This window comes from Astatotilapia calliptera, chromosome 9, assembly GCF_900246225.1.
Source record: "Astatotilapia calliptera chromosome 9, fAstCal1.2, whole genome shotgun sequence".
Taxonomy (NCBI): Eukaryota; Metazoa; Chordata; class Actinopteri; order Cichliformes; family Cichlidae; genus Astatotilapia; species Astatotilapia calliptera.
This window is the reverse complement of record NC_039310.1, coordinates 7,105,897-7,131,843: the sequence shown is the minus strand read 5'-3', so window position 1 is coordinate 7,131,843 and position 25,947 is coordinate 7,105,897. Positions and strand designations below refer to the sequence as shown.

Here is a 25,947-nt window from a genome sequence, read left to right as displayed (position 1 = left end):
GAAAGAAACCTCCGACAGAACCAGGCTCAGTGAGGGGACGGCCATCTGTCGCGACCGGTCCGCGGAGTTTCATAAATGATCCAATTAATTAAAGAGCCATTATGATTTTAAAAATGGCTCCAATTAGTTTTTAAGAAATGTTTTCAGTTGATTTCCCTACATTACAGAAACCTTATTGTGTCTTTTGCTCCGGCAAAAAAAATTGCGTGCAGATGCTAAAAATTGGCGGATGGAACCCGGTTTCTTAGATAATTTTGCTATTTGGTTTTTGAACACGTCCACGATTGTTTCCTCAACTATTGGGTACTGTAACTGCATGAACAGGAGAACGTTCTCAGGCGTTTTATACTTTTTGCAAAGAGATTTGTAAACCAGCTTGCTGAGGTTTTTAAAGTTCTCCAATGGAACTTTAACACATTCTTCTTTGAGTTCTTTCCAGACTACAGTGGTAAATCTGTTTTGGATGGCTTCAATCATGTCTGGGGGCATGAAAATGCCTGCCTTATCAAAAGCACACCTAATCACGTCCCCATTACAGAGTTCCACAGAAAGTCTGTATTTTTCTTCTTTTTCACGTGATTCAACTTCACACGTGTCTGTTAATGCCAATAGGTGTTGTTTGAACACACAAAAAACTGTGGTGTCACTCAGTGATTCATCTAAAGCAGTTAATTTTTCATTTAGATCACTGAAAATGTCCTTGGCAACCTTTTCCAGCACTTCTGGGCCTAAAGGCACTTTAATGTTCTGGATTTCAGCCCAGACCTTCTCCAACAAACGTTCATGCAGAGAATCGGAAGAGGGGGACACTGATATTTTAGCAAACTCTGAAAACACAGTTTGAATAAGTTTGCTCAGCCATATTTGATCCTCAGAGTTGTTTTCAGCCGGCACGCTTTCATGTTTAACAGGGGATTTCTGTGGGGTTGGAGCTTTTACAGAACTAGATGTATATTCAGAAGATGGAACCAGGTGTTTTTTGAATGTAGAAATGATCGTTTCTTGGTGTTTTTCGTCTAAAACCATGGTGGAGAAAACAGCATGCTCTGGAATAGCCAGCTCCTTACAGATGTCAGAGAAAATGACAGTTTCCACATTTTCTGCGATTTCTACATCTTTAGACTCCAGCTCAGGCCAGAGTTTGTCAAACATTTCTTTCTTGTAATTTTCAGCAGAGAGATGTGCTGCTTTTTCGGCCTGAAAAATCACACCGTCAATGACTGACTGTACGGTGTAATCCATAGGAACGTCACAAGATGTTACATTGACTGGATTTTCTATGGCGCTTTCAACTCCGTCTGCGGAGCTGACAGAACTTGACTGACGCCTACAGCGCATCCACGGGTTTTTGAGTTTTTTCTTTAACCCACCGCCACGTGCAGTCTTCCTTCGCTTGACTATTTTTCTGCCAGCAGTGGCAGAGGAGACGTCAAGTGCAGGGGTGGCCTGGGAAGACCCCTGGTTTGCAGCTGTCGACTGCGAGCACAGGGTCACCATGTTTGCCACAAATTGAGAGAGCTGTTGTGTGGTGACCTTGTCTGCGCGACCTAACAGAAACTCGTCCCACTGCCCCGCTGTAATGTTGTCGAACAACTGGCGCACAAGTGATTTCACAGCACTTACTGTGTCATCAGTTGTACAATTATCCAGATTACTCCTAGCTTTTATATTTTTCATTGTGTTTAAATTTCTCTTTGCTTCGTGAAAATTTATTCTAGGTTTGTTATTAAGCAAGTAACTGCGTTTGAACCCAAGCGGTGTGTGTGTCTAGACATTGCCTTGCCTTCTATATATAGATACACGTTGCCTGTGACGTGACTACTCCTTTGATCCCTGGTTGTGATGTCATTTGATCTGCGTTTAACCCCGCCCACCCTCAAAGAAAAAACGAGAAACTGTTGCCTAGCAACCGCTACACGCTGTCTGAGCCGCAGAACCGTTTGTTGTTTTTTTTTTGTAAAAGTAGGGAAAAATGAATTGCATGGGTCTAAGGCATGCATGCCAACCTTCCCGATTTCTCCGGGAGTGCCCCTTCCGAAAATCTCCCGGAGCCACCATTCTCCCGAATTTCTCCCGATTTTCCACCCGGACAACAAAGTTGAAAAAACATATCCCAGAATTCAAAGCACGGTCCAGCCAATTCCAGTTTCCAACAATGGCGGCAGCTACTTAGTGTTAATATTACTCTTATTATTCTTTCTGGGTCGCAAAATAAACTTTTAACATATTTTCAGGCGAGAATGTAGGTGTGTAAACCTTAAATATCTGAGCCGGCGAGAGCAGCAAACCCCCGCGGTTTTCGCTACTCAGGTTAAACATGATAAGTCACTTGGATAACTTAAAAATGTTATTGTCTGGCTTTTTTCAGTGTTTTATTTATTCGTGAGTAAATCGGTTTGGCTGAGATGATTAGAGTCAATAAAACTTTATTAAGCCCTCTGGAGGATTCCTGAGTATTTCACACAACTGAATAAACGTCAAACAGAAAACCGATTAAACAGAAGTGTGAGATGGTCGAGAATTTGCGCCAAAGTCCGGTTATATTTTAGATAGCAAGCAGCAGACGGCAGAGTTGATCTCCACCGAGAGAGCTCGTGACGTAATTCTGACCGTCCAATTTCACAGTCGCTCACTTCAGCCTACCTGGCTTTCGGAGGACCCGGCGCACTTAGACCGCGAAGGCCTCGGGTGGATATGGCCTCTGAATTTTGACACCCCTGCTGCTTCCAGCCGGACAATAATAACGATGAAATTTAACTTACTTTATCCGATAAATAAACACTGTAAAATTAAAGTTTTGTTGTTGTTTTTTAGCATATATATATATATATATATATATACATATATATATATATATATATATATATATATATATATAATTTTTTATGTTTGTGTGCCACCTTAACTATATGAGGATCAAAAGCTAAACAGTCTCCTCTGTGGCCCCTTCGTATCATTAGGAATAAGGGGCCCTGCGTGGAAGGCAGTGGATGAGATTACTGATGTCTGAACACAAAAATACAGATACTGAAGCCGCAATGTAAACCTAAGGTACCTACCATTCTCCAATACAGGGTTTGTGTGTTATATTTTCAGTGGGCTGATTGCGCCATCTAGTGATTATTTTTTATCATCACATTCTTAAAAGACATCTGCAGTGTAGCATGCTTTACTTAACTTTACTTAACATCTTATCTGGACATATTTGGAGTTTACAGTGTTATTATACTATATCTATATATATATATATATATATATATATATATATATATATATATATATATATATATATATGCTAAAAAACAACAACAAAACTTTATATATATAGATAGATAGATAGATAGATAGATAGATAGATAGATAGATAGATAGATAGATAGATACATATATATATAGATATATATGGTGTATCGACATCTAGTGTATATAATCAGTGTGACTTTTTCCCTTGAAAAATCTAAATAAATTGCACAATACATTTTAAGCAAAATTCCAGATGTAGCAAATACTATAAAAATTAAGAATACATTTTATAACAAATTTGTCAAATGGTTCAATAATCTCAAAAGAAAAAAGGAATTTGCCTGAAATGATTTCATGTTTCAGGCTTTAAAGGGTTAAAAAACATGTTTAACTAAACTGTATGTCAACACAAATGGAATGAAAAATGCCAGTTTCTCAAAAAGTCTTTTATAATTTTCTTTTTGTTTTTTGGGGGGTCAAACTGGATAAAACTTTCCCTGTCTGTTCACTATTGATTTGTAGTGTTAAGTAAATGGTCTGACTCTTATATAGCCTTTTTCTACTTCCCCAGAGTAGTCAAAGCGCTCTATACAACATGCCACATTCACCCAATTCAGATTTTGTTCTTTACTAATATTCATGCTCTCATTGATGCATCAGAAAGCAACTTGCCCAAGGATACTCGGCATATAGACTGGAGGAGCCAGGGATCAAACCACTAACCTTCTGAGCAGTAGATGACCTGCTCTACCTCCTGAGCTACAGCCACCCCTATTTAACTTACAGCCATACCACCCTGAGCACCTCCGATCTCGTCTAAAGTAAAAGAGGGAGAAGCACAGTCAAACCTTAGGCAGAAACTTGATTTCCAGGTCTGTTCAGGTGAGCTGACACACCTGGCGGGTGGGTATCATCCTGTATTCCTGTAGATTTTTGGCTGGTTGGCTTACTCAAATCTATTTCTGTGGTCAAATGATTTTTGTGTAGACAAAGTGACTTTTGTCACTTTTTATCATTATTCGTACAGTTCATACTGATTGATACGATAACCTTGTAACTAAGAGCTTATATTAACACGGGAAGTGTGAGGATCTGGTGCAAAGTTCAAAACCTACCAGTTATTTACTGGAGTTTTCTATAGGAAATAAAAAATACAGTAGACTCATGTTGATTTTCTTGGCGTGCACTAAGTAAGGAGAGAATGATTTCACATATCTAAGCACTCTGTAAGGACAGGTTGACCTAAACACAGATTTATATCTGTATAGCATGTATTTGTTCATGTGTGTACATATATAAGCAGAAGTATTTTATGTGGAAAAACTAGAGAATCATGAGGAACACATGGCTGAGTGCTGATTCTGTCTGAGCTGTCAAAAAAATCACACCTGAGCAACACTACTAATATGTGTCATTTAGAAGAAATTGCTAAAGGACTTATTTGATTCATGCTATTATGTGGCTCCACAGCATACAAATAGAAGAGTATGAATGCAAGTCTGACCTCAGCTGAAAAATGAATACATCTTTATTTAAATGTCAGTATAGCCTGTTGGTGCGCCCACCACTTCAAGGGGAGCCCAAATTTAATTTCAGTGTAGAAAAGAATTACTATTCGTGTGCCTCAGGGTACTTTTTCTTGACTCGAGTAGACCATGTAAAACTGCGGTTGGAAAATAAACCAAAGTCTATTTTCGCTCCATTTTGTGCCCAGCTCAATGAAAAGCATACTGCTGTGAATTTACAGTTTAACAACATAGAGCAAAACGATGTTAAAATACATACACCGTGCTCTCGCCTTCCAGTTGTGAGGAGTGCGTGTGTGTGATGTCAGAACGAGGAACATGTCAGACTTGTCATCACAGAGACAGCTGGCAGAAATCACCACCTCTCCCCTCAGGAACGCTTTCCTCCTCTCAGACCGGCTTAATGGGCAGCTACATCACTGTGCACGCACACACAGAGGTCTTGACAAGCTCCGAACAGCATGAGGACAAAAGGAGGAGAGACATTAAGTCTTACGCTGATGGATAAAGAGCGTGTGTTTTTCTGTGTCCAGACTTTTAACAGAGTAAAGAGCACCAGGGTGGCTGTAGCTCAGGTGATAGATCAGGTCAGCTACTCATTGGAAGGTTGGTGGTTCGATCCCTGGCTCCCCCTAGTCTGCATGCCAAAAATCCTTGAGCAAGATTCTAACCCCCGGTTGCTCTCCAATACATCCGTCGCAGCGTGAATGTGTGTGAATGTTTGCTAAACATCCCTGAAGTATAGAAGAATGAATGGGGGGGAATGTGGCATGTTGTGCTTTGAGTGCTCTGGGAGAGTAGAAAAGCGCTATATAAGAATCAGTCCATTTACTAGTAACCAAAGGTCCTGTTGTTCTGGAAATTTGTAGAGGCAAAGTAGAAAGCCGTGAAGTTGTGTGTGCAGGTGAAACCTAATGAGCATTATGGATGAATGTTGTGTTACAGGTTGGGAGAAGTCATAAATGCTTGTGGTTAGCCTGGCATAGGGAGTGACCGACGTTCGCACAGATTACTGGTAGTATTACTCCTGGTATCCTAAGAAAGCTGTTGATTTAGGAGCCAAAGTTCTGTGAGAATGATGGAAAAAAGAATTCATAGTTTTCAAGAAAAAAAGCAACCATTTAATTGATAAATACATTTTTAGATCAGCTGTGACTTAAAACTACAGCTTCAAAATGTAATAAGGAAATAACATCTTAAAAAATATGATGACTCCTGGTGCACCACTGTTGTTTAATCTGTTTCAATACAATCTGTACTTCCAGCTGGAAGACATATGATAGATAATATTTTATTGAATTTCCTTTCTGCAATGTAGTTTTATATTTGCCATGCCCTGGTTTTAAAGGTTGCTCTGCTACCACAAATAAGCCACAAAAATGATGATGATGAAACTCTGCAGAATCGTGTGACGAGTGAGAGGCCAAGCACGAGAGAGAAGAAATGAGAAACTGAGATAAACTAAAGTGAACGGCAGTTATGGCATGGGGAGAAAGGTTTGTGCTATGCTGAGGTTTGTTGCACCCATAGCAAGGTATTACGCGATCACACCTTCCTACCACACGAAGAATGAACAACATCCATCCATCCATCAATCACCCTGTATCGTAGTTAAGCAGCAGCAGCCTGAGCAGAGAAGCCCAGACTTCCCTCACCCTGGCTGCCTTATCTTTAGTCAGAGAAAGGAGGCTCTTCTAGGGGACACCAAGACTTCAACAGAGCCAATCAACAGATATAATCTCTCCAGCAAGTCATTGGTCTGCTCTGGGGTTACCCCATGGTAGGACATGCCCAAAATACAGTGGGGCAAAAAAGTATTTAGTCAGCCACCGATTGTGCAAGTTCCCCCACTTAAAATGATGACAGAGGTCAGTAATTTGCACCAGAGGTACACTTCAACTGTGAGAGACAGAATGTGAAAAAAAAATCCATGAATCCACATGGTAGGATTTGTAAAGAATTTATTCGTAAATTAGGGTGGAAAATAAGTATTTGGTCACCACAAACAAGGAAAATCTCTGGCTCTCACAGACCTGTAACGTCTTCTGTAAGAAGCTTTTCTGTCCCCCACTCGTTACCTGTATGAATGGCACCTGTTTGAACTCATCATCTGTATAAAAGACACCTGTCCACAGCCTCAAACAGTCAGACTCCAAACTCCGCCATGGCCAAGACCAAAGAGCTTTCGAAGGACACCAGGAAAAGTATTGTAGACCTGCACCAGACTGGGAAGAGTGAATCTACAATAGGCAAGCAGCTTGATGTGAAAAAATCAACTGTGGGAGCAATCATCAGAAATTGGAAGACATACAAGACCACTGATAATCTCCCTCGATCTGGGGCTCCACGCAAGATCTCATCCCGTGGGGTCAAAATGATCATGAGAACGGTGAGCAAAGATCCCAGAACCACACGGGGGGACCTGGTGAATGACCTGCAGAGAGCTGGGACCAAAGTAACAAAGGTCACCATCAGTAACACACTACAACGGCAGGGAATCAAATCCCGCAGTGCCAGACGTGTTCCGCTGCTGAAGCCAGTGCATGTCCAGGCCCGTCTGAAGTTTGCCAGAGAGCACATGGATGATACAGCAGAGGATTGGGAGAATGTCATGTGGTCAGATGAAACCAAAGTAGAACTTTTTGGTATAAACTCAACTCGTCGTGTTTGGAGGAAGAAGAATACTGAGTTGCATCCCAAGAACACCATACCTACTGTGAAGCATGGGGGTGGAAACATCATGCTATGGGGCTGTTTTTCTGCCAAGGGGACAGGACGACTGATCCGTGTTAAGGACAGAATGAATGGGGCCATGTATCGTGAGATCTTGAGCCAAAACCTCCTTCCATCAGTGAGAACTTTGAAGATGAAACGAGGCTGGGTCTTCCAACATGACAATGATCCAAAACACACCGCCCGGGCAACAAAGGAGTGGCTCCGTAAGAAGCATTTGAAAGTCCTGTTGAAAGTCCTGGAGTGGCCTAGCCAGTCTCCAGACCTCAACCCCATAGAAAATCTGTGGCGGGAGTTGAAAGTCCGTGTTGCTCGGCGACAGCCCCAAAACGTCACTGCTCTCGAGAAGATCTGCATGGAGGAATGGGCCAAAATACCAGCTACTGTGTGTGCAAACCTGGTAAAGGCCTATAGTAAACGTTTGACCTCTGTTATTGCCAACAAAGGTTATGTTACAAAGTATTAGATTATTCTGTTACTATATGTTACCTTATATATGTAATCAAAGTAGTTGAATTAGAATACTGCTGTAGATCATATTATACCCTTTAATATAGAGGGTGTGATCTGTATGTAGTTTAGTTCTCATTATACTTTTGAGTTAACAGAACATATTCACATATTAGTTCATTAGATAAATGTGCATCACTCTGTATCCTTGATCTGCTGGGAATGTGTTACACTGTTTTCTTGACATGCTCTATTGTTGAATCATAAAAAGAAGGTTGTAAGCAGAGCTGGGCGATAGAACGATAACGATATGTATCGCGATATAACTTTTACTCGATAGAGAAATTAAGCTATCGCGATAGACCTCGCCGCTCTTGTCCTCTTAAAAAAAAAAAAAAAAAAAAAAAAAAAAAGGTCAGCCAATCCAAATAAAGTAGCGCAGAGCCGAACCAATCACAGCCGCAGTGTCACGTCGCGTCACTTGTTACGTACAGCACAAGTGCCAAGCCGCACGTGTGTTTGTTTGGGAAGCAGCCAGCGGGTAATGGAGCCAGCGCATAATGGAGGAAATGAGTGTGCCGACTAGAAAAATCAACCGAGCGTGACCGAAGAGAAAACAGACGATGGTTCCAATGCCGGAGAGATTGTCGAACGGAAGAGCCATAGAAGTTCCGTAGTGTGAAGGTATTTCGGCTATTTCAAGTCTGACAAAAAACAGAGTAGCGTGCACTGTAAATTGTGCCGAAAGCAAGTCTGGAAATACAATAAACTGGTGCATGCGTCACACTGCGCGCCACGTTATTGTTTCGGTGAAATGAATTTCTACAATACTGTTACTGTTAATTCTACTCTCTGCAGTGTTTAAATGCTTACATATACACACAGTTACTGTCCGTCCACACATACGACTCGGTTCTGCTTCTATGCCCCAGCTTTGTTTACTTTTTCCCACCGAGGCTTCTAGACTTCTGATTGGCCAACATTTCTGCACGGTTAGGAATCTAGCGCCACCTGCTGCTTTGGCATGTTCATAGCAGCGTTTTCCTTCATTTCTGCCTTTATGTGCGGACGGGATTATTTTCTAAAACGAAAACGGAAAATCTCCGTTTTCAAAAATACCCGTGTACGTGTGGACGTAGCCTCAGTCTCTGACTGGAAGCGCTAATTCGTCATTCGGCTTTTGTCAGACTAAAGTAACTGTTAAAACTGTTTGAAAAGCTAAGCTATACAACAAGGAGAGATTGAGAATTTCCTTTTAGTTCTCAGTTTATTTGATATTGACAAAAGTTAGTCAGTTTTTTCTGTTCTTCTGTAAAACAAACTAAGATTTATTTTTAGAATTAATATTTTGTTTCTAAGTGGAATTGACAGTTTAGTCTGTTTCGTTTGTTCTATTTTGAAACTTAAACGCTTTAGCGGCTGCCTTTTGTGTAGTTTGCAATATTTGCCTTTATTTATCTGAAAAAGTCTCATGTTCCTTAAGTACATCTACCCTGTTGAACTTATTATGGGAAATAAATATTTAAATAAAAACAAGCTTCTGATTATTTCACATTTTACTTGTGAGCAACGGCACATTTAAATCTTACAAATATAGTTATTTGGCTCATATCGTGATAGATATCGTTATCGCCTGAAATGAAAAAAACATATCGTGATATGAAAAAATCTCATATCGCCCAGCTCTAGTTGTAAGCAGGAGACTTGGTGTCTAAGACAGGGGAGATAGACCACATTCCATACCCCCACCTTTCAGAAGAGCAGAAAGACAGGGAGCCGAGGTCATAACTTAGGCGCCGTAAGAGAGAAAGAATGTAATGTTTAGGCTTTTACGACTAGGTGGGGGCCACCAGAGACTATAAGAAGCTGAATAACCCGTCACCATTTTGAGACTGCTGTGACCCTCTTCAGGCAGGTCTCCCCATCATGATGGTCCTTATGCTCTTAAGTGTTGAATTGTATGGAAATAAATGATTGTTGATTGAGCATAAATACACCGAGTATTGTCCTTCCTTCAGCCCAAAGATTCAAAGAATTGGGAAATTTCAACAAAAGTATTGAGTTGTATTTTTGTTATTGACCAAATACTTATTTTCCACCCTGATTTACGAATAAATTCTTTACAAATCCTACCATGTGGATTCATGGATTTTTTTTTCACATTCTGTCTCTCACAGTTGAAGTGTACCTCTGGTGCAAATTACTGACCTCTGTCATCATTTTAGGTGGGGGAACTTGCACAATCGGTGGCTGACTAAGTACTTTTTTACCCCACTGTACTTCATCTAGCAGGCATCCAGATGGCATCCTAGTCAGATCCCTTATTTATCTGACTCCTTTAAATGCGGAGCAGCAGCTGCTCTACTCCGAGCTCCTCATCCTGTCTCTAAGGGACAGCCCAGCCATCCTTGGAAGTATGGATGGGAATTGATCAGAATTTATTGATTCTGATTCCATTATCAATATCAGCTGTTGTCACCATTGTTAAGTAGGATCTCAAAGACATTACATTTGTTCAAATTAATTACAGACTGTATGCTCAAAGGTTTGTGCTCGTCTGTTTGTAATCTGTTGAAGTTCAGGGTCTGGGGTTGCCATTCACTCAGCTTTAACATCACTTTAGGTTCTTGGCTAGCTTAGCATTAGCATGTTGTCTATGCAGATACTTGCAAAGAGCCAAAGTTGTGTTAAGAGCATAGTACAGTTGTTTCTGTCCTGGATATCATTTGCACTTTAACACCCGCTGATTGTAGAGCAAGTGCAAGTGGATAAGTGGAATCGATAGGCAAACACATTAACGGTTCCAAGGACTTGGACTACTGGGAACTGTTTCTCTACAAGAACTTGTTATTGATTCCCATCCTTAATTAGAATGAAACTCATTTTTCTGCCAAATCTATCTTTAAAAGTGAAAGCCCAAAGAGGAACCAACATTTAAAATGAAAGAGGTAGGAACTGAAAAAAAAGGAGAGAATAAACTCAGACAATAACACATAGACAAAGAGGACATAGAGTAAAGGAAGTTACATTCAACAACACAAAGGCTTATACAAACAAGCACTTCCATAGATTTATTCAGAGGTAAGAGAAATGAATCTAAGCTAAACTTCAGGAGGAAATAAAGAATATGGTACTTACACTGTGACACCTGACTTTAAAAGAATCATGAGAAGAAAACAGACAATATGGTAGGGATGGTGTCACACACATTAAATTACTAATGTGTGTTTTTTAAAGGGAGTTCCTGACTTGATGAGTGGGAAAAAATGACATTTTCCATACCTATGATTTGTTGCCAAAAAGCCACGCCATTGTTTATATAATAATTCATATAAATTTAATAACTTGAAAAATGTTAACCTCTAAAAACTGTAAGTATGTCTGTAAACTTCAATTTGTAGATACATTTCATCAAAATGTTTGTGTTTTGATGTGTATTTTCCTGAATTTGTATGCAGCACACATCCCCACATAGCAAAATTTGTAAGGCCCGGATCTGGCCCACACATTGTGCTTACACGTGGCACACATACCACAAAGAATGACGGCCCTTTGGTGGCCCAGATCAGGTTACCAGAGGTGGCCCACACATGGGCCAGCACAGGGCCAGTTGCAGACACACTGCTGGCCCTGTGCTGGCCCAGAACAGTTTCACCTCTGGCCCCAGATATCAGCCTAATGTGTACCTTAATCAAGCCATGTAATAACAACATGTGCTGGAACATAATAGAACAAAAGTAACATGACGAAACTGTGTTCAGACAGTGAATGGACTGATTCTTAACTCAGTGCTTCCTAACTACATTCGTACACATTCACACTCTTGACATGCAGACTGGAGGAGCCAGGGATCGAATCACTAAGCTTCCGATCAGTAGATGACCTGCTCTACCTCCTGAACTACAGCCACCCAGTGGTAAACATGAGTAAACTGTCACTAGGTTTTGGATAAAGTGTACACTCATAAACCTGTCAAACCTGCATTTGAAACGTTGGCTACCATAGCAGTATAGTATTGCAACATGGCATTTGGGTCTTCTAACTAAAATAGGAAAATAGGAACATAAATAGTGCCATCATTGCCAGACCTGGCCCACATCTGGTTGACATACACCCTGCCATGACACCAGTCAGTCAGAAGTGCCAGCTTGATCCCAGATCCAGGCCAGACCTATTTTCTATGAGCCTGGGCCACATACACCAAACCACATCGGGCCAAATGTGGCATGCCATCACATAAACAGTGCCATCTATGCCAGGCCTGGCCCATATCTGGATGACATATCACTTACCATGCCGGAAGTCAGCCAGCAGTGCCGGCTTGACACCAGATCCGGGCCAGACCTGTCTGCTATTTGGGCCCTTGTATGTCATCTGACAGTTCTAGCTTATTAAACTGGCAGGTCATAGTGACAAATAATGGGGTTTTGAGATTTTCCATCCAAATCCATCAGTCTGCAACTTCTGCTGTCACCCTGTTCCCACATTTATACTCAAAACATGTCAAATCTGTCAGCAAAACACCAAACACATGCCTGACAAAAATTCACGCTCCTCAGTGTGATTGCAGTTATCCATCAGTACATCCTCTTCTGTAATTTCTTTTATCAAAGTTCACTGAAAACCGTTTTTTTCAGCAAGTTTGGCAAAAAAAATTTCAAATAAGCATCTTTTACTATCAAGTCTACTGCTTTGTCAGTAAAGCTGTTGCTTGAGGCTGTCTTTCCTCCTCTCTCAACTGGAGAACAGGAAGGTAAATCAAGCCTCAAGTGGATTAGTGAACATGACTCTCAGACATGTTCACAAGGCAGTGTTTGAAATATGTTGTCACAACACTATTCCCCCAGCAGTCTGGCAAACCTCGTAAATCCCCCCATATATTGAGGGGGGTCCATAATTCACCGAGCACCTGGGAGAAAGACAAAACCCAGCGTTCATTTCCTCTATTCAAACGAGTTTGTTTTCATCAGTTCGTATTTTGTAAGAAGATCAGTATAGTGTGGGAAGTGGGCTCCCTTAGCAGCCCTTTCTACACCCATCACCTCATCCCATGTCTCTTTAAATCCTTTAGTTGAATATATTATGTGAGATGTTCTGTAGAGAGTTCCAAGTTGTAAATGATTGAGAGGGCCAGCTGCCCTCAGTCGGCTTTTGTTAGCTACAAAGCAAACTTTCTGGTGATGAGGACACCAGAACCTGCATCTGGCCTGCATCATTATGTGTAAAAGTTCTCTTGGTCTCTCTTCCCCCCTTTTTTTTTCTCCAGAGAAACGGTGAGGTATGAGGCGCTAACACTGCACAGGAATCATGTCAGGGTTTAGAGAAAAGGACAGGATATCATACTGATGTATCCTGGTGCCCAACAGCAGCAGATGGAGAGCATGACATAAGCTCTCCCACAAAACGTCCAGAGCTGCCAGTACACACTGACTCTAACCTGGTCAGAACCCAGTTCAGTCAGTCGCTCGTCCAGCAGTCAACGTCAACCATCAATCAGTCCTTTTCAGCTCTGACTTACTCTGCTTCTGTCTGTGGTGATTTTTTGCTCTCTCCTTTCTCTCTGTTGCCCTGTGCTCTGATGAAAGACACTCTCAGAGAGGTAGCCAAGCTACTTGTCTTTGTTTTGACGTTTCAGTGGCTCTGCTGTGGATATGTTTAGAACTTCTTCACGTGATCAGTGTTAGTTCAAAGGCTTTAAAGCACCGTGTGGTTGTGTTTGTGGAGTTTGAAACTGGGGGGCCTTTTCTGGAGAATTAGTGAAGGGGTCTTTGATGCAGCTTGACTGCATTCAGTATGAGCCTGACCTTTAATGCATCACCTAGTTTGGTGGATCACAGCCAGGCTGAGGACCAGAAGTGAGCAGCAAACAAGTATCTGCTACCACTCTCCATCAGCTGTGCTCCAAGACTGTGTTGTGTTTGGATGTAACCCCACTCACTCACTGGTTTTGTGCTCTCTCCGTCTTGAGTGCTTCACCTCCCCCCTGCTTAATCTTGAAACCATCAGCTCCCCAGTCTGGTTCTCTTTAAATTGAATTTGAAATCTTCATTCTTTTTATAAGCTGGGTGAGTAAAACCCTGAAAGGCCTTGTGGATTTCAGCATCCGCTGTTCTGAGAGGATTCAGATTTATTCCCTGTTTTTTTTCAGTTGTTTCTAATCATGGACAGAAGCGTCCCTCAAACAACAGGAAGGGCTGGAACAAAAGCAAGAAGTAAAGGCGGGGGAAGGGAAATAGTTTATTGCCTTTACGTTTCCTCTTCTTTCCAGTGGCAAGAAAGGGAGGGATATCATCGTCTGTTGTGTCGCTCGTAGAAGTTTGAACCATACATTTTTGTTTCTGTTTTTTTTAATGCGTAATAGAATCAGCATGGAAGGAAAAGGAAGAGCATCCACAGATTATAATTAGAGCTGTAGTCTGTGTAAGTATGTACTCCTTCCTAAAGGCACTAGTACAGGACTTTGTGTGTTTTGTTTTTACGTGTGCATCTGCTTTCTGCCTGACTCTGGGTGTGTTGGGTGTATATGTATTCATGCACACATACAGCACTTGTGTCTTTTGCTGTGCATGCAACAACTCACACCTCCCACTACCACACTGACCCCTCCTGCTTCCTCTTTCCTTCTGCAGGTCTGTATGAGCTGCTGGCGGCCCTGCCATCCCAGCTGCAGCCTCATGTCAACTGCTCTGAGGACAACACCTTCCTTCAGGATATGTTTGGAGAGAGAAGTCTCCACTCACTTGTTAAGGTACAACAAACAAATAGAGTTATAGGAATTTCGCCTACATATTTTTCAGAAAATCACGTGTTGTTTAACTCATATATGCACGCACTGATAACTCTTAAATACACTTAAAACACTTAAGTAATTTCATTTAAGTGCTATACATATGAATACCTCAGTTTAACCAAGCCTAGCTTTAATTGCACATGTAGATTGTGTACAAAGTTTATTGTCAAGAAGGCAGACAACTAAATTAGTCACATAAAAAGTCTTGAAAAGAGGAGCCCCCGGCCTCCAAAGCAATTATTATTCATGAATTACAGTCCTATTGCACCATCTACCTGCCCAGATCTTCTAATTCCTTCCTCTACCAGCAGGAAGGGGCCTGTGGTTTGGTTACTGCCTGTTAAACTAGATAGCCGCAGAGATTGGGGAGAAGGTTTGTCTGAAATCTTTCTCTGATTTTTGTTGTTAAATAGAGAACAATTTTCCCCCCTAAACATGGGGTAGTTTCCTGCAAATCGGCTTTCCATTCTTTATTATTCAGTAAATAAATGTAATAGCTGCTCGACTGCTGTGTCTGACTGATTAACTGAGCCATCCTAGTGAGCCAAATGGACAGACGGGCAGACTTTAAAACGCACACAAGTACTAAACAACCATCTCGTCTTACTCAGAAACCAGATGCAGCATTCAGGCTAACATCATGGACACACCATTAATAAAACCTTAATTATCCTCTTCCTAAAGCTCGGCCACCAAATCTCCACAGTCCACCTTTATTTGGGATTTGTGTAAGGTTGTAGAGGGGATACGAAAAAATGGCTAAACAGCAGAGAGAAAACACACACATCAAGTTAATCTGACAGGCTTCCCAACCCAGGTCGCTCACTGGTTGTAATTGCCTCACCTGGGTAATTACAACCAGTTGTTGGTCACTCTGTCTGGAAGGAGAGAGACGGTCCAGAGGAGGAGGTGTCACAGATGGAGAGAGAAACAAGAAAGAAGTAGAGAATTCAGAGTAACATGAAGACTTAAACCAGACATATGCTCTTTCTGTCTCTCTCACCTGTACTCACCAGATGGTCAGGACGTCTCACATCCATCCTAATCCGATTATGTTACAGAGATGAAAGAATTATTGTCCGATATCATCTTTCAGCTTTTATTTACATCTGTTTGTTGCTAGAAAATATTCTCATGACACGAGCCAGGTGCTTATTTATATTTTAAAAGCCTCACTTGAATCCAAAATATATCCCCTTCCTTGCACTGTCTTACTTTGGATTTAGGCTGCCTTCCAAATATTTTCATTAAAGTTCAATGGTCGACTGCAGCCCAGATTTACCGGATCAAGCACGTTGTTCACAAACAAGTACCTCTGAAATGAGCCAAAAGTGGCTAGATGATGATAGATGAAGCCAAATGCAAGGTTATGATAGGGACAGGGGAAGGAAGAAGGAAACTCCATATTGCAGCAGACAGGTCACAGTATGCTGTTGACTACTGAAAAACTTTTTGAACCATGTCAAGCACACTGGAGGGACAATTAAAACAAGAAGAAAGCTACAGGTCAACCAGTCCCTATTCTATCATTTTGTATTGTCTGTATTGGTAATCAAGGAAAATCCCACAGCCATTACTCCAGTTTCATCCATCCCTCCATCCATTCTCTGCTGCTTTTCAGAGTTGCGGGGGGACTGTGGAGCCTATCCCAGCTGTCTTAGGGCGAGAAGCAGGGTACACCATGGACAGGTCGCCAGTCTGTCACAGGGTTTTGCTCCGGGTCACTTTGAAAAAGATGTTCAGCTTGTAAAGGATGTGATGTGAAGTTTTCTGGGCAGAGGTCTTAAGCCTGCTTAAATACTATGTTTTATGTCTTTGGGTATTTTGAAAAGTCTCCAAAGTGTGCAACCCTGACCCTAAACATTACATTAGTTCATGTTAGCAAACTAGTGACAGATTATTTCAAACCAATAACTCAGTGGAAAGAAAAATAAAACTAGTTAGCCATAATGTTAGGGCTTATAGATGATGTTCACAAGATGCAGTTAGCACTGTTTTATATAGTGTTATAGAGTGATTTCACCCCCATTTATCTCAGGATTAATTCTGAGATAATTGGGGGTCTAAAAAAGTTTACAGCATGACAGGTTGCCGAAGCATCAACAGCAGTCCTAACATCCATCAGCATGTCCACAGGGGAAAAACATGTTTACCTCCACGACACGCCTAATGCACCGTGTTTTATTGCTGAGTAATAACGGCTTTATGCAGGATTTGAACTTCTAAGCTGACCTTGAAACATGACTGTTGTGCTGGCCAAGACAGAGTCCTAACAGGCTGTGATTTATCTCGGCAGACTGTATGGATAAGTCCAGCTGAAATGGCTGTAGCTGTTTAAGGCCAAGATTTAAACTGGAATCTTGATGGGGAGAGACGATGTAAAGACATTTCACACGTCGTTGCGTCGCGTTTTCTTCACTGGAAAGTTATAAAAGTGATTTTGATGGGTGACATTTGGTGTTTGGGTAATGTTTTTGAATGACATCATGTTTTGGATTTTGGTGTTGGTCCCTGGTGATTATCGAAACCAGATGACAGCTTGAAGAGACTCAAATCAACTCATCTACACATGCTGCTCATGTTATTGCTAATCAGAACTTCTGCCAGGGCCAAAAACATTGAGGTCAAATACCGTCCTGTGAGTGTGTCAGAACATTCAACTGTCAGTGATTCTGACTTGCTTTCCTCCGTATTTACAGTACTGCTACCATCTAGCTTTAAAACATAATCACCTGTGTTGCGAGGAGTAACAACTATGTCTAACATTCCTAAAACAGATGTTTTAATTGCACAAAGCATCTGTAGCCGTTCAGTGTGACAGCAAACAAACTGCTTTTCTTGTCTTTTTCTGTCCTGCTGAGTGATTTTCTGTCACACATTGTCACTGCTCCATCTGTGTGTGTGTGTGTGTGTGTGTGTGCGTGTGTGTGTGTGCGCACTCCCGCATGTGTGGATTTGGCCCTTTAGATATAGAAGTGGTCCAGAGCGTCTCTGTCACTCTCTCCTCAGCCAGAGGCTCCTCTGTTCCACCATCCTCCTGGAATGCTTTCTAGGACATCCAGCTGGAAGCTCCAGGCTCGGGGCCCAGCTATCAGTCAGACCCGTGGCCCAGATCCCCTTCACCATGCTGGGCCTGAGGAAGGAGAGACGCAGGAGTGGCTGCTGGGAGGAAAGCTGTCCCTGTCTGTTCCTTGATGGGACCTGACAGCAGCCTGTAGGCTGTCAATGCATTCCTGCGCAGCTGCTTTTAAATCACAAATGGGATATCTGTAGTGTTTTTTGTGAGTCTGTGTGTGCGTAGGCACAAGTGTGCAACTGTGCCTTTGACGTTGTGTGCGTGGGTGTGAACGTGTGCTTTGTGTGTATATAAATTATTCCATCTCTGCTCCACATATGATGAAGTGGTTTTGCGTGTATAAATGAGTGAAAGTGAGCGCACGAGTCAGGCTTACTTTCCATTTTAGCAACTCTCCAGAGACGCAGCTCTGTCTCTCAACACTGTGCAGTCACAGCGCTGAGGCTGATAAGGAAATGTTTAGCCAATTTCACCAGACTGTTGAAATGATTTGGAATCATCACGGGGCCACTGGGACATATCGAATGCATGGTGGAAAACTGGATTGTTTGTACAGTGGCTAAGCTAACTGAAATACTTAGTGGATCGAGGGAGTGAAAGATCTTTGTGTGTGCTTTTGGTATTTAAGGACATGATTTAATGAACTCTGTGTATGTACAAGATGGTGCTGATGAAGGTTGTACATGTTTTCTCACATGTCTGTTTGGAGATGTGCACATGGCTTCCAGCGTGCACACTTTTTCTTCCACATGTGCTCACTACTATCTCAATAACTACCTTAATAATGAATACAATCTGTCCTTTCAGATCCACGAACGGCTGCAGCACTATGAAGAGAGCAAGCCCGCCCCTGTCCTGGAAGGAGCTGCACCTCTGGCACGTGACGTAAGTGTTTTAAAAAACATGTTTAAACTGATCGATCTTTTTATTGGCTGGGAGGCAAATGAATCGATTAAAGGAACCTTTGGTGAACAGTGTCTGTCTAGATGGGTTTCGGTTAATGGAGGTTTAATTTATTGACTAACATAAAATGACACTTCAACCCTCGTCTGGCCCCGGCCGTACTGTCTAGAACTCCCAGCAAGTGACTGCCACCGCTCAAGTGAAACCAGCATGGCCAGTGCCGTTGGTGTAAGCAAGTGAGACACACCACATCATCAATAAATAGTTCAAATGATGGCCACTGATCTAGAACTGTATGGTTGTTATGGTTGACTTGTATCCTTCTCCCTGTTGGAAAACCGTTTTCCTCTTCTGGCTGACTTCCAAACATCTTAATACAAACTCTGCTGTTACTTGGACAGATCACTTGGTGCCATCAGAGAGCATTGGTCTGCATTTTATTCCTGCAGGGTCAGATACGAAAAATACAAACACAGAGAAAGGGTTCATCAGTGTCAAGTGGCTTTCATGTCAGTTTTTACTGTGTGGGATGGCTTGCTGCTCCTTTCCACACTCCAACCAAGTCCAGGAGGATCTTCCATAAATCAGTGATGCTCTCAGAGCTCCCATTGTTTCCAGGTTTAACTGACTGTTTTCTTTAGTTCTTGAGATTCTCATTGGAAAATGATCTGGTACAATAGAAGATTTATCAAAGGGCAGGTGCCAGTAGGTGGGAGTTCTAGGCCACATGACAAAGTGTGGCCTTGCCTCCAGCTGCGATTTACCTTATTTAAGACAAGATGAAGCTGCAGATAAATCCTGTAACTGAAAGAGCTGCATTTTTATGTCTTAATACAATATGATACAAATAGAAGATACACCAACATAACTTCTTTAGATAAAGCATAACTAGTATGTTTATCTCTCTAAATGCAAGTCCTCTATTCATTACTGACACAAAGCACACCTTGCAGAGTTGAACTGTTAATTACAAACCTCTACCATTGGTTTTTCATTATACAGACTGCTGTTGTCTTCTTGTCGAAGCATTGAATGTTCACATGCACACCTGAAAAAGAGAAGCATGCTTAATGGTCTGAGCACAGTTGTGTGAACATTGTGTCCTTGACTATTTTCAGGTGTCTGATGAGCTGGAAGGCAAATCAGCCAGTCAGGATGTCAAAGAGCTTCTTAAACTGCTGGCAAACCCACATGTAAAGGTGAGTAAAGGATTTGCTTATTTTGTACTGAGCAGGTTTTAACAAACTAAAACCACATATTCTCTTTGTGGAGGATTGTATTATTCCATCCAAAAAACAGCAAAGCATTTGGCAATTCTGGCTCTGGATCTTTGCTGTTTGCACAGCAGCCACATTAAAGCGTTACAATCATCGTGCTGTACACAAAATAACACGCCTGTTAGATCCAGGCCTTGTCTCGTTTTCTTGGCTGCCGTTGCTGACCTCGTTAGCCAGATGCAGACAGCTACAAAATAAATTTACACATTTTTATTTTCTAATGCATAACTGGGGCCATCCATCAGGGCCTCCAGGTGTCTCAGCCAGACAGAGCTGCCTTCACGACGGCAGGATAGAAGCAGAGTTGGACAGGCTCCGTTTTTAATGCGCTGTCGTCATGCTTGTTTGGGCTCTGCCAGAAACAACAGCTCTCTAGTTCTCCCCCAACATAGCACACACACACACACACACTTACAGTACATGCAAATATTTAATACCTATCAGTGTCAAACAGCAGGAATTCAAGAGATGGTGGTTCCCAAACATGGATTTTTCAATGTCTGAGCTGGTAATTATGATTCATTTCCTAAATTCTCCAAACACATTAAGAACAACTACATTAATCTGTTCAAAGACAAGTGTGGAGCATGTGTTTTTTACAGGTGCTATAGGTACAGACACACATATTTCACCAGGCAGCACATATTTTAGACATAGAATCAGCAACTCCACACACACCTCCAGCAAACTGGTACTCATTTGGCTCATTACTATGTTTTTCCCCTGCACCTAACACATATAATTGCTGCTGTAGTTGTGCAGTGGTCTCTCAGCTCCAGTGCAGAATGGGGTCAGCCAAGCAATTCCCCACCAAACAATGGAAAATGTTCTTTCTGCTACTGCTTCCTCCATTGCTGGCTGGTGAATTTTGGCAGACGGTGTAGCAGCACAAGCCAAAGAAGACAAGCTGGAGAGGAGTGGCATTTTATCTCTGAAGTAGGATCAAAACCAACCATTTTTAAAGATTTCCTGGCTGTGAGATTTTCTTTACATGTGTTATTCATTTGGGATTCTCTTGATCGAAAGAAGTTATTATTTTTAGTTATAATAAGGTAATACAGACTCTTTGCCTTCCAAAGACTACTCACATAGCTCCAGTTGTGTCTCCTCCTCTCATCTGCTCCCAGTTAGCAACATCTTGAATGCTGTACTGCAGCATGCTCCCATGTCATAAAACACACTGCTTCTCTTCTCACCATATCCTTCTCTTTCTTCCCTGTTTCTCTTGCTCTCCACCCCTCTACTTTTGTCTGGCACTTTGGTTGGAAGATGTTTTTCTCAATTTTTTCCCCCCCTCTAAACCACAGAAAAAGCAGCACGCATCTAGCTGCATCTTGGTCCGGACACGCGGTTGTTAAATACTTTGAAAAATGAATGTCTCCTGAATGGCATCATTCCCGTCTGCGTCCCGTCTCTTTTTATGCCTGCTCGTGAAAGTGTGAAATATCTGAGCTGAGAACTTTGCTTTTGAGTCTTCACCACCTTACCCTGCAAAGTGTGGATTTTGTGGTGGTCACATTTGCAGCTCTTGCTGAGCAATGGTGCAGGGCGAGCCTGGGTTGCCTTTAATCAGAGAGATGTATGGAGGGAGAGCACGGGCCTAATGGCAATTAATGCTTGTTCATCTACAAGCTCTGGCCTTGAATGCTTTCAAATCCATCACCCAGCACATGAGGGAGACAACCCAATTCATAACCATCCTCCCTGCAGTCTGCAGTGTCTCTGTCCTGCTTAAAAAAGGAAGTGATAGATCGGACTCTTAATAGCATGCATGGCCATACTTTATTTAGCTAAGTGGACTGGGGTAAAGTTGAGGCCTTCGTGGCTTGACAGATAACCCTTGCCTGTTTTGTGTTTCCTCCCATAAATCCTATTTTCTCCTTTTTCTAGAGCCTCCTGTCCGTCCACGACGCAGTTGCCCAAAAGAAGTATGACCCCGAACTACCTCCGCTGCCTGAAGACATCGATGACGATGAAGATTCTGTGAAAATTATAAGATTGGTCAAGAACAAGGAGCCACTGGTAAGTAACTTAACAATCATCCTGTGTGCAGTATCTATCTGTCTCTACGCCTTAATTTTCATCTTTACAGTGATTTTAGGTCATTGCTGTTTGACTTGCACATCATAATGTCATAAAGGTAGAAATGCTGTTATAATGACTATTCTTCTTTTATAGGGAGCAACAATAAGATGTGATGAGAGCACAGGTGCCATCATTGTGGCCCGGATCATGAAGGGAGGGCCAGCTGACAGAAGTGGTTGGTTCCAGCCTTTTTCTCTCTTTTATAAGTTTGCCTGTGTGTGTGTGTGTGTGTGTGTGTGTGTGTGTGTGTGTGTGTGTGTGTGTGTGTGTGTGTGTGTGTGTGTGTACTCGATTCTACTCAGTTTTCTGTCATTTTCTGTCACTGTGTAGCACCTCAGTTTACATGGGGTCGTTATAGCAACTCATTTAAAAGTCCCATGATGTCATTTGTATGCAACACAAACCCAGCACACAACAGTGGACATGGAGGCGTTGGTATACCTGTCCGATCACACTGTTGGTTTTTCTGCACCCATTTCCCTGGATGCCGTGTTTCAAAAAGGGCAGTTTTGATGTTTGTGAAGGAATCACTTTCATGACTCATCAAGTGACATAATTGACTGGCATCACATGGTGGCATGGAGTCTGTTGACGTCACAGTTTCAGATCAACTCAGGTTGCTCAAAACGACTGCTCTAGTAGGTATCAGGTGCTGCCATCTAATAGAAAACCCTAAAAAACAGAGTCAAGTCAAGATGAGCAAAGTAGATACTAGTGGAAAAGAGCCATACAAGTCTGTAGTGTGGAATATATTGGGATTGCACAGAATTTAGTACCTCGCTTACATCAGGGCGTTAAAATAATAGAATGCCAGAATGACTGCAAATTAGTAACGTCTGTTTATGTGTGGCAGGTTTAATTCATGTAGGGGATGAACTGAAGGAGGTCAATGGAATCCCTGTGGACGACAAGAAACCAGAGGAAATCATTCGTATTCTGGTAAGTCTTGTCTTTCTATGGACGTTTGTGAGACTGAGGGTTTTTCAGCTCCACTCCCTTGGTACCAGCCTTTGTTTATAATGACAGAAACCTCCCCTTATCAACTCATCCACGACCCAGGCCTCCCATTGCCGTGTTGATGGCCGATAGATCACATGCAGAGTCTCTGTGGATGAGGCTGATGATGTGTAGTTCCTCCACGCAGCTTTGGTCACAGGCCTAAATGAGCTCTGTCATGTGCCTGGGATCTTAAACTCTTAAGGCCTTCTCAGACACAAAAGTCTTTGAGCTCTCAACACTCCTCCTTTACACCCCTGCACTGTACTCCCTAATTCTGTCAAGAATGGTTATACTATCCCACTAAACCTTCCTTTGTTGAAAAATCAATGCTTGACGCTATGTCACTGTAACTAGATTAGGTCTCTTATAAAATACTTAAAAGGATAGGAAAACTATCCTTTACAATTACTCCAACTTCTGTTCCTACATTATTTAGGCACAGTCACAAGGAGCCATTACCTTTAAAGTTGTCCCTGGTGCAAAGGACGAGGCATCTATCAAGGAGCCACAGGTAGGTCCTGTCTTTCTCTGTTATTTGGTTTATCCACTTGTTAAGTGATTTAGACCCTTTGATAGTGGAAAGTCATTGAAAGACCATCTTGGCCATCACTTGCAGCGTTTACCATCGATTGCTGTAATCTTTTGAGAATAATCACTCTGAGCTTTGGTGAATCACCTTTAACCATGATGACAATGTTTTAGAAAGAAAACATTTTATATACAACATAGTGAACTTGTTCCTGTTGTGTCTTCAATCCTCCTCTTTGTTTTCTTGCCTTTCCCTCATGATGATGTACAGATGTTTGTGAAGGCGCTCTTTGACTACGACCCAAAAGATGACAACACCATCCCATGTAAGGAAGCTGGTTTGGCCTTCAAGAAGGGTTGCATCCTACAGATCATGAGCCAAGATGATGCAACCTGGTGGCAGGCCAAACACGAGGGCGACACAAATCCTCGTGCTGGCTTAATACCATCCAAACAGTTCCAGGAGAGGTGAGAAACACAAGGCTGACCTTATTGGCTCCAGTGCTGTCACTGTCATAGATGTTCCATCTCCTTTCTCTCCCTCTTTAATCCATGTATTCTTGCTTCACTCTGCCAAAGTAGTCTGGGTTTCCACACATTTTCTGGTCCAAAGTGAGTAATGACAGAAAATGATAGCGCTGGTACCAATCCACATTGAACTGCAAGTGGATGGAAAACACACACCAGACCTACACAGAGCTCAGGAGGCTTGGGCAGAAAGAGGAAGGCTGAAGAGTAAAGGGATCGAGTAGAACATTTTATATTCAGGTTTATTATTCTACTTTTTTCAATAGAAAGATGTTCTGTTCTTCACCTCCTCAATCTTTGGTTTCACCAGTCTCAGCTGACAGAATAGAAATGAAGGATATTGTAGAGCAGGGTTTCTGTAGCATAGCAGAGTGTTTATTATTCCCAGAGTGACCATGAAAACTGATGGTTTTCTTTTTTCTGTTCTTTCCTTTTTCTTCTCTTTCTTTATCCATCTTTTTGCTTTCAGGAGACTTGCATTTCAGCAACCTGTTACGACTCTTTCGTCCCTAAGGAGGTCTACTAGACGATCATGTAAGCATATATTATTTGCTGTGTTAGCGACTAATAAACCACAACAAGACAGTTGTCTTTAACAGGTGGATGGGAGGAAGAGAAGAATGGCAAAAGTGAGGAATGCTGGTCAGGACAGTTTGTGGAGTTCATTTCTGAAACAGACTCATCCTTCTGCTGATTCCACCACTGGAGTCTTTCGTGTAGTTGTGTAGTTCATGCTGGTCGCCTGGAGAAGCAATTTAGATTTATCTTTGTTTTCATTTTCCTTCCTGTCTGCTCAATGTTTCTCCCTCTAAATTTCTATCCAGAGTCTGTTCCATGTGTCTTCTACAGCCTCTTTGTGTGTTGTTCACTAAGTCCACAGCATGTCTTTTATCCTGCCTTCCTTTGCTCCCCCCAACCGGTCACGGCAGATGGCCGCCCGTCCCTAAACCTGGTTCTGCCAGAGGTTTCTTCCTGTTAAAAGGGAGTTTTTCCTTCCCAATGTTACCAAAGTGCTTGCTCATAGGGGGTCATATGATTGTTGTTGTAGTCACGCAGGAGCTTTAATATGAATTAGGAGAGGGTTTGCCCTCTGGCTGTTACTCTAGCTAAAGAGATGATTGATTTTCTAAAAGCTGTGCATAATGCAGATAGCAAAGATAAAAGACAAGTTCATGTGAACTGGTATTGTCACTTGGCTGCCTGGCTTCTAATTTGGATAATCACTTATACTCTTGGGGTGATGATGATGAGGGTAATAACAAGGATGGTTTTGATGGCAGCCTGTTATTCAGCAATTGTCCATGATTGACTCCAACTGCAGAGTTCAACTCCTTATCATCACTGCCGGAAAAGAGAATGAAGACAAACAGTATTACAGTATTATTACATTATTACCCAGATTTTTCCAATGTAAACATTCCTGGCAGCTCACCCATGGACTTGATAAAGGTGGACTAATCATACATCTTTATGGCAGTTTTCATCACATTCTTTCTTTAAGGTTTAGTTTCAAATAAATTAGATAATTAAATCTGGCTAAACTCTTATTCACAGTACAGTAATTCTCATCCTTCTTAAAACCACATTTTGAGGTCGCTGTCCCAACTTAAGATGCCACATTAGAGCAGGAAGAGGGCAACATCAGTGGGAAAACTGACCTGGCCACTGACATTTGAAACAAGATGTCAGATAAAGGTACACACACTTCAGAACAGCTGCCGCTCTCGTGCCTGATGCGTCTAGCCTACAAACAACCTTGCACAGATAGGTCTTGACTGTTGTTTTGGTTAGACATTAATTCTGGACATG

The 25,947-nt window shown here is 41.9% G+C and overlaps 1 protein-coding gene across 1 annotated transcript; it reads left to right on the top strand.

Moving 5' to 3' along the window:
• The first annotated feature begins 14,213 nt into the window (after positions 1-14,213).
• LOC113029736 (MAGUK p55 subfamily member 7-like) lies at positions 14,214-25,106 on the top strand. The gene is made up of 11 exons (XM_026180726.1): positions 14,214-14,372; positions 14,582-14,700; positions 18,626-18,703; positions 19,840-19,920; positions 21,889-22,020; positions 22,177-22,258; positions 22,937-23,022; positions 23,519-23,593; positions 23,882-24,078; positions 24,608-24,672; positions 24,738-25,106. The coding sequence occupies exons 2-11, from the start codon at positions 14,665-14,667 to the stop codon at positions 24,830-24,832; spliced, it is 927 nt and encodes a 308-aa protein (XP_026036511.1). The 5' UTR covers positions 14,214-14,372; positions 14,582-14,664; the 3' UTR covers positions 24,833-25,106.
• The last annotated feature ends 841 nt before the right edge of the window (positions 25,107-25,947 follow it).

Excerpts from the sequence above, each read along its gene's own strand:
- LOC113029736 (XM_026180726.1), top strand. The coding sequence starts at position 14,665 with ATGTTTGGAGAGAGAAGTCTCCACTCACTTGTTAAG. Across the intron at positions 22,021-22,176 it reads TCAAGAACAAGGAGCCACTG|GGAGCAACAATAAGATGTGA; the intron begins GTAAGTAACTTA and ends CTTCTTTTATAG. Across the intron at positions 23,023-23,518 it reads AGGAAATCATTCGTATTCTG|GCACAGTCACAAGGAGCCAT; the intron begins GTAAGTCTTGTC and ends TACATTATTTAG.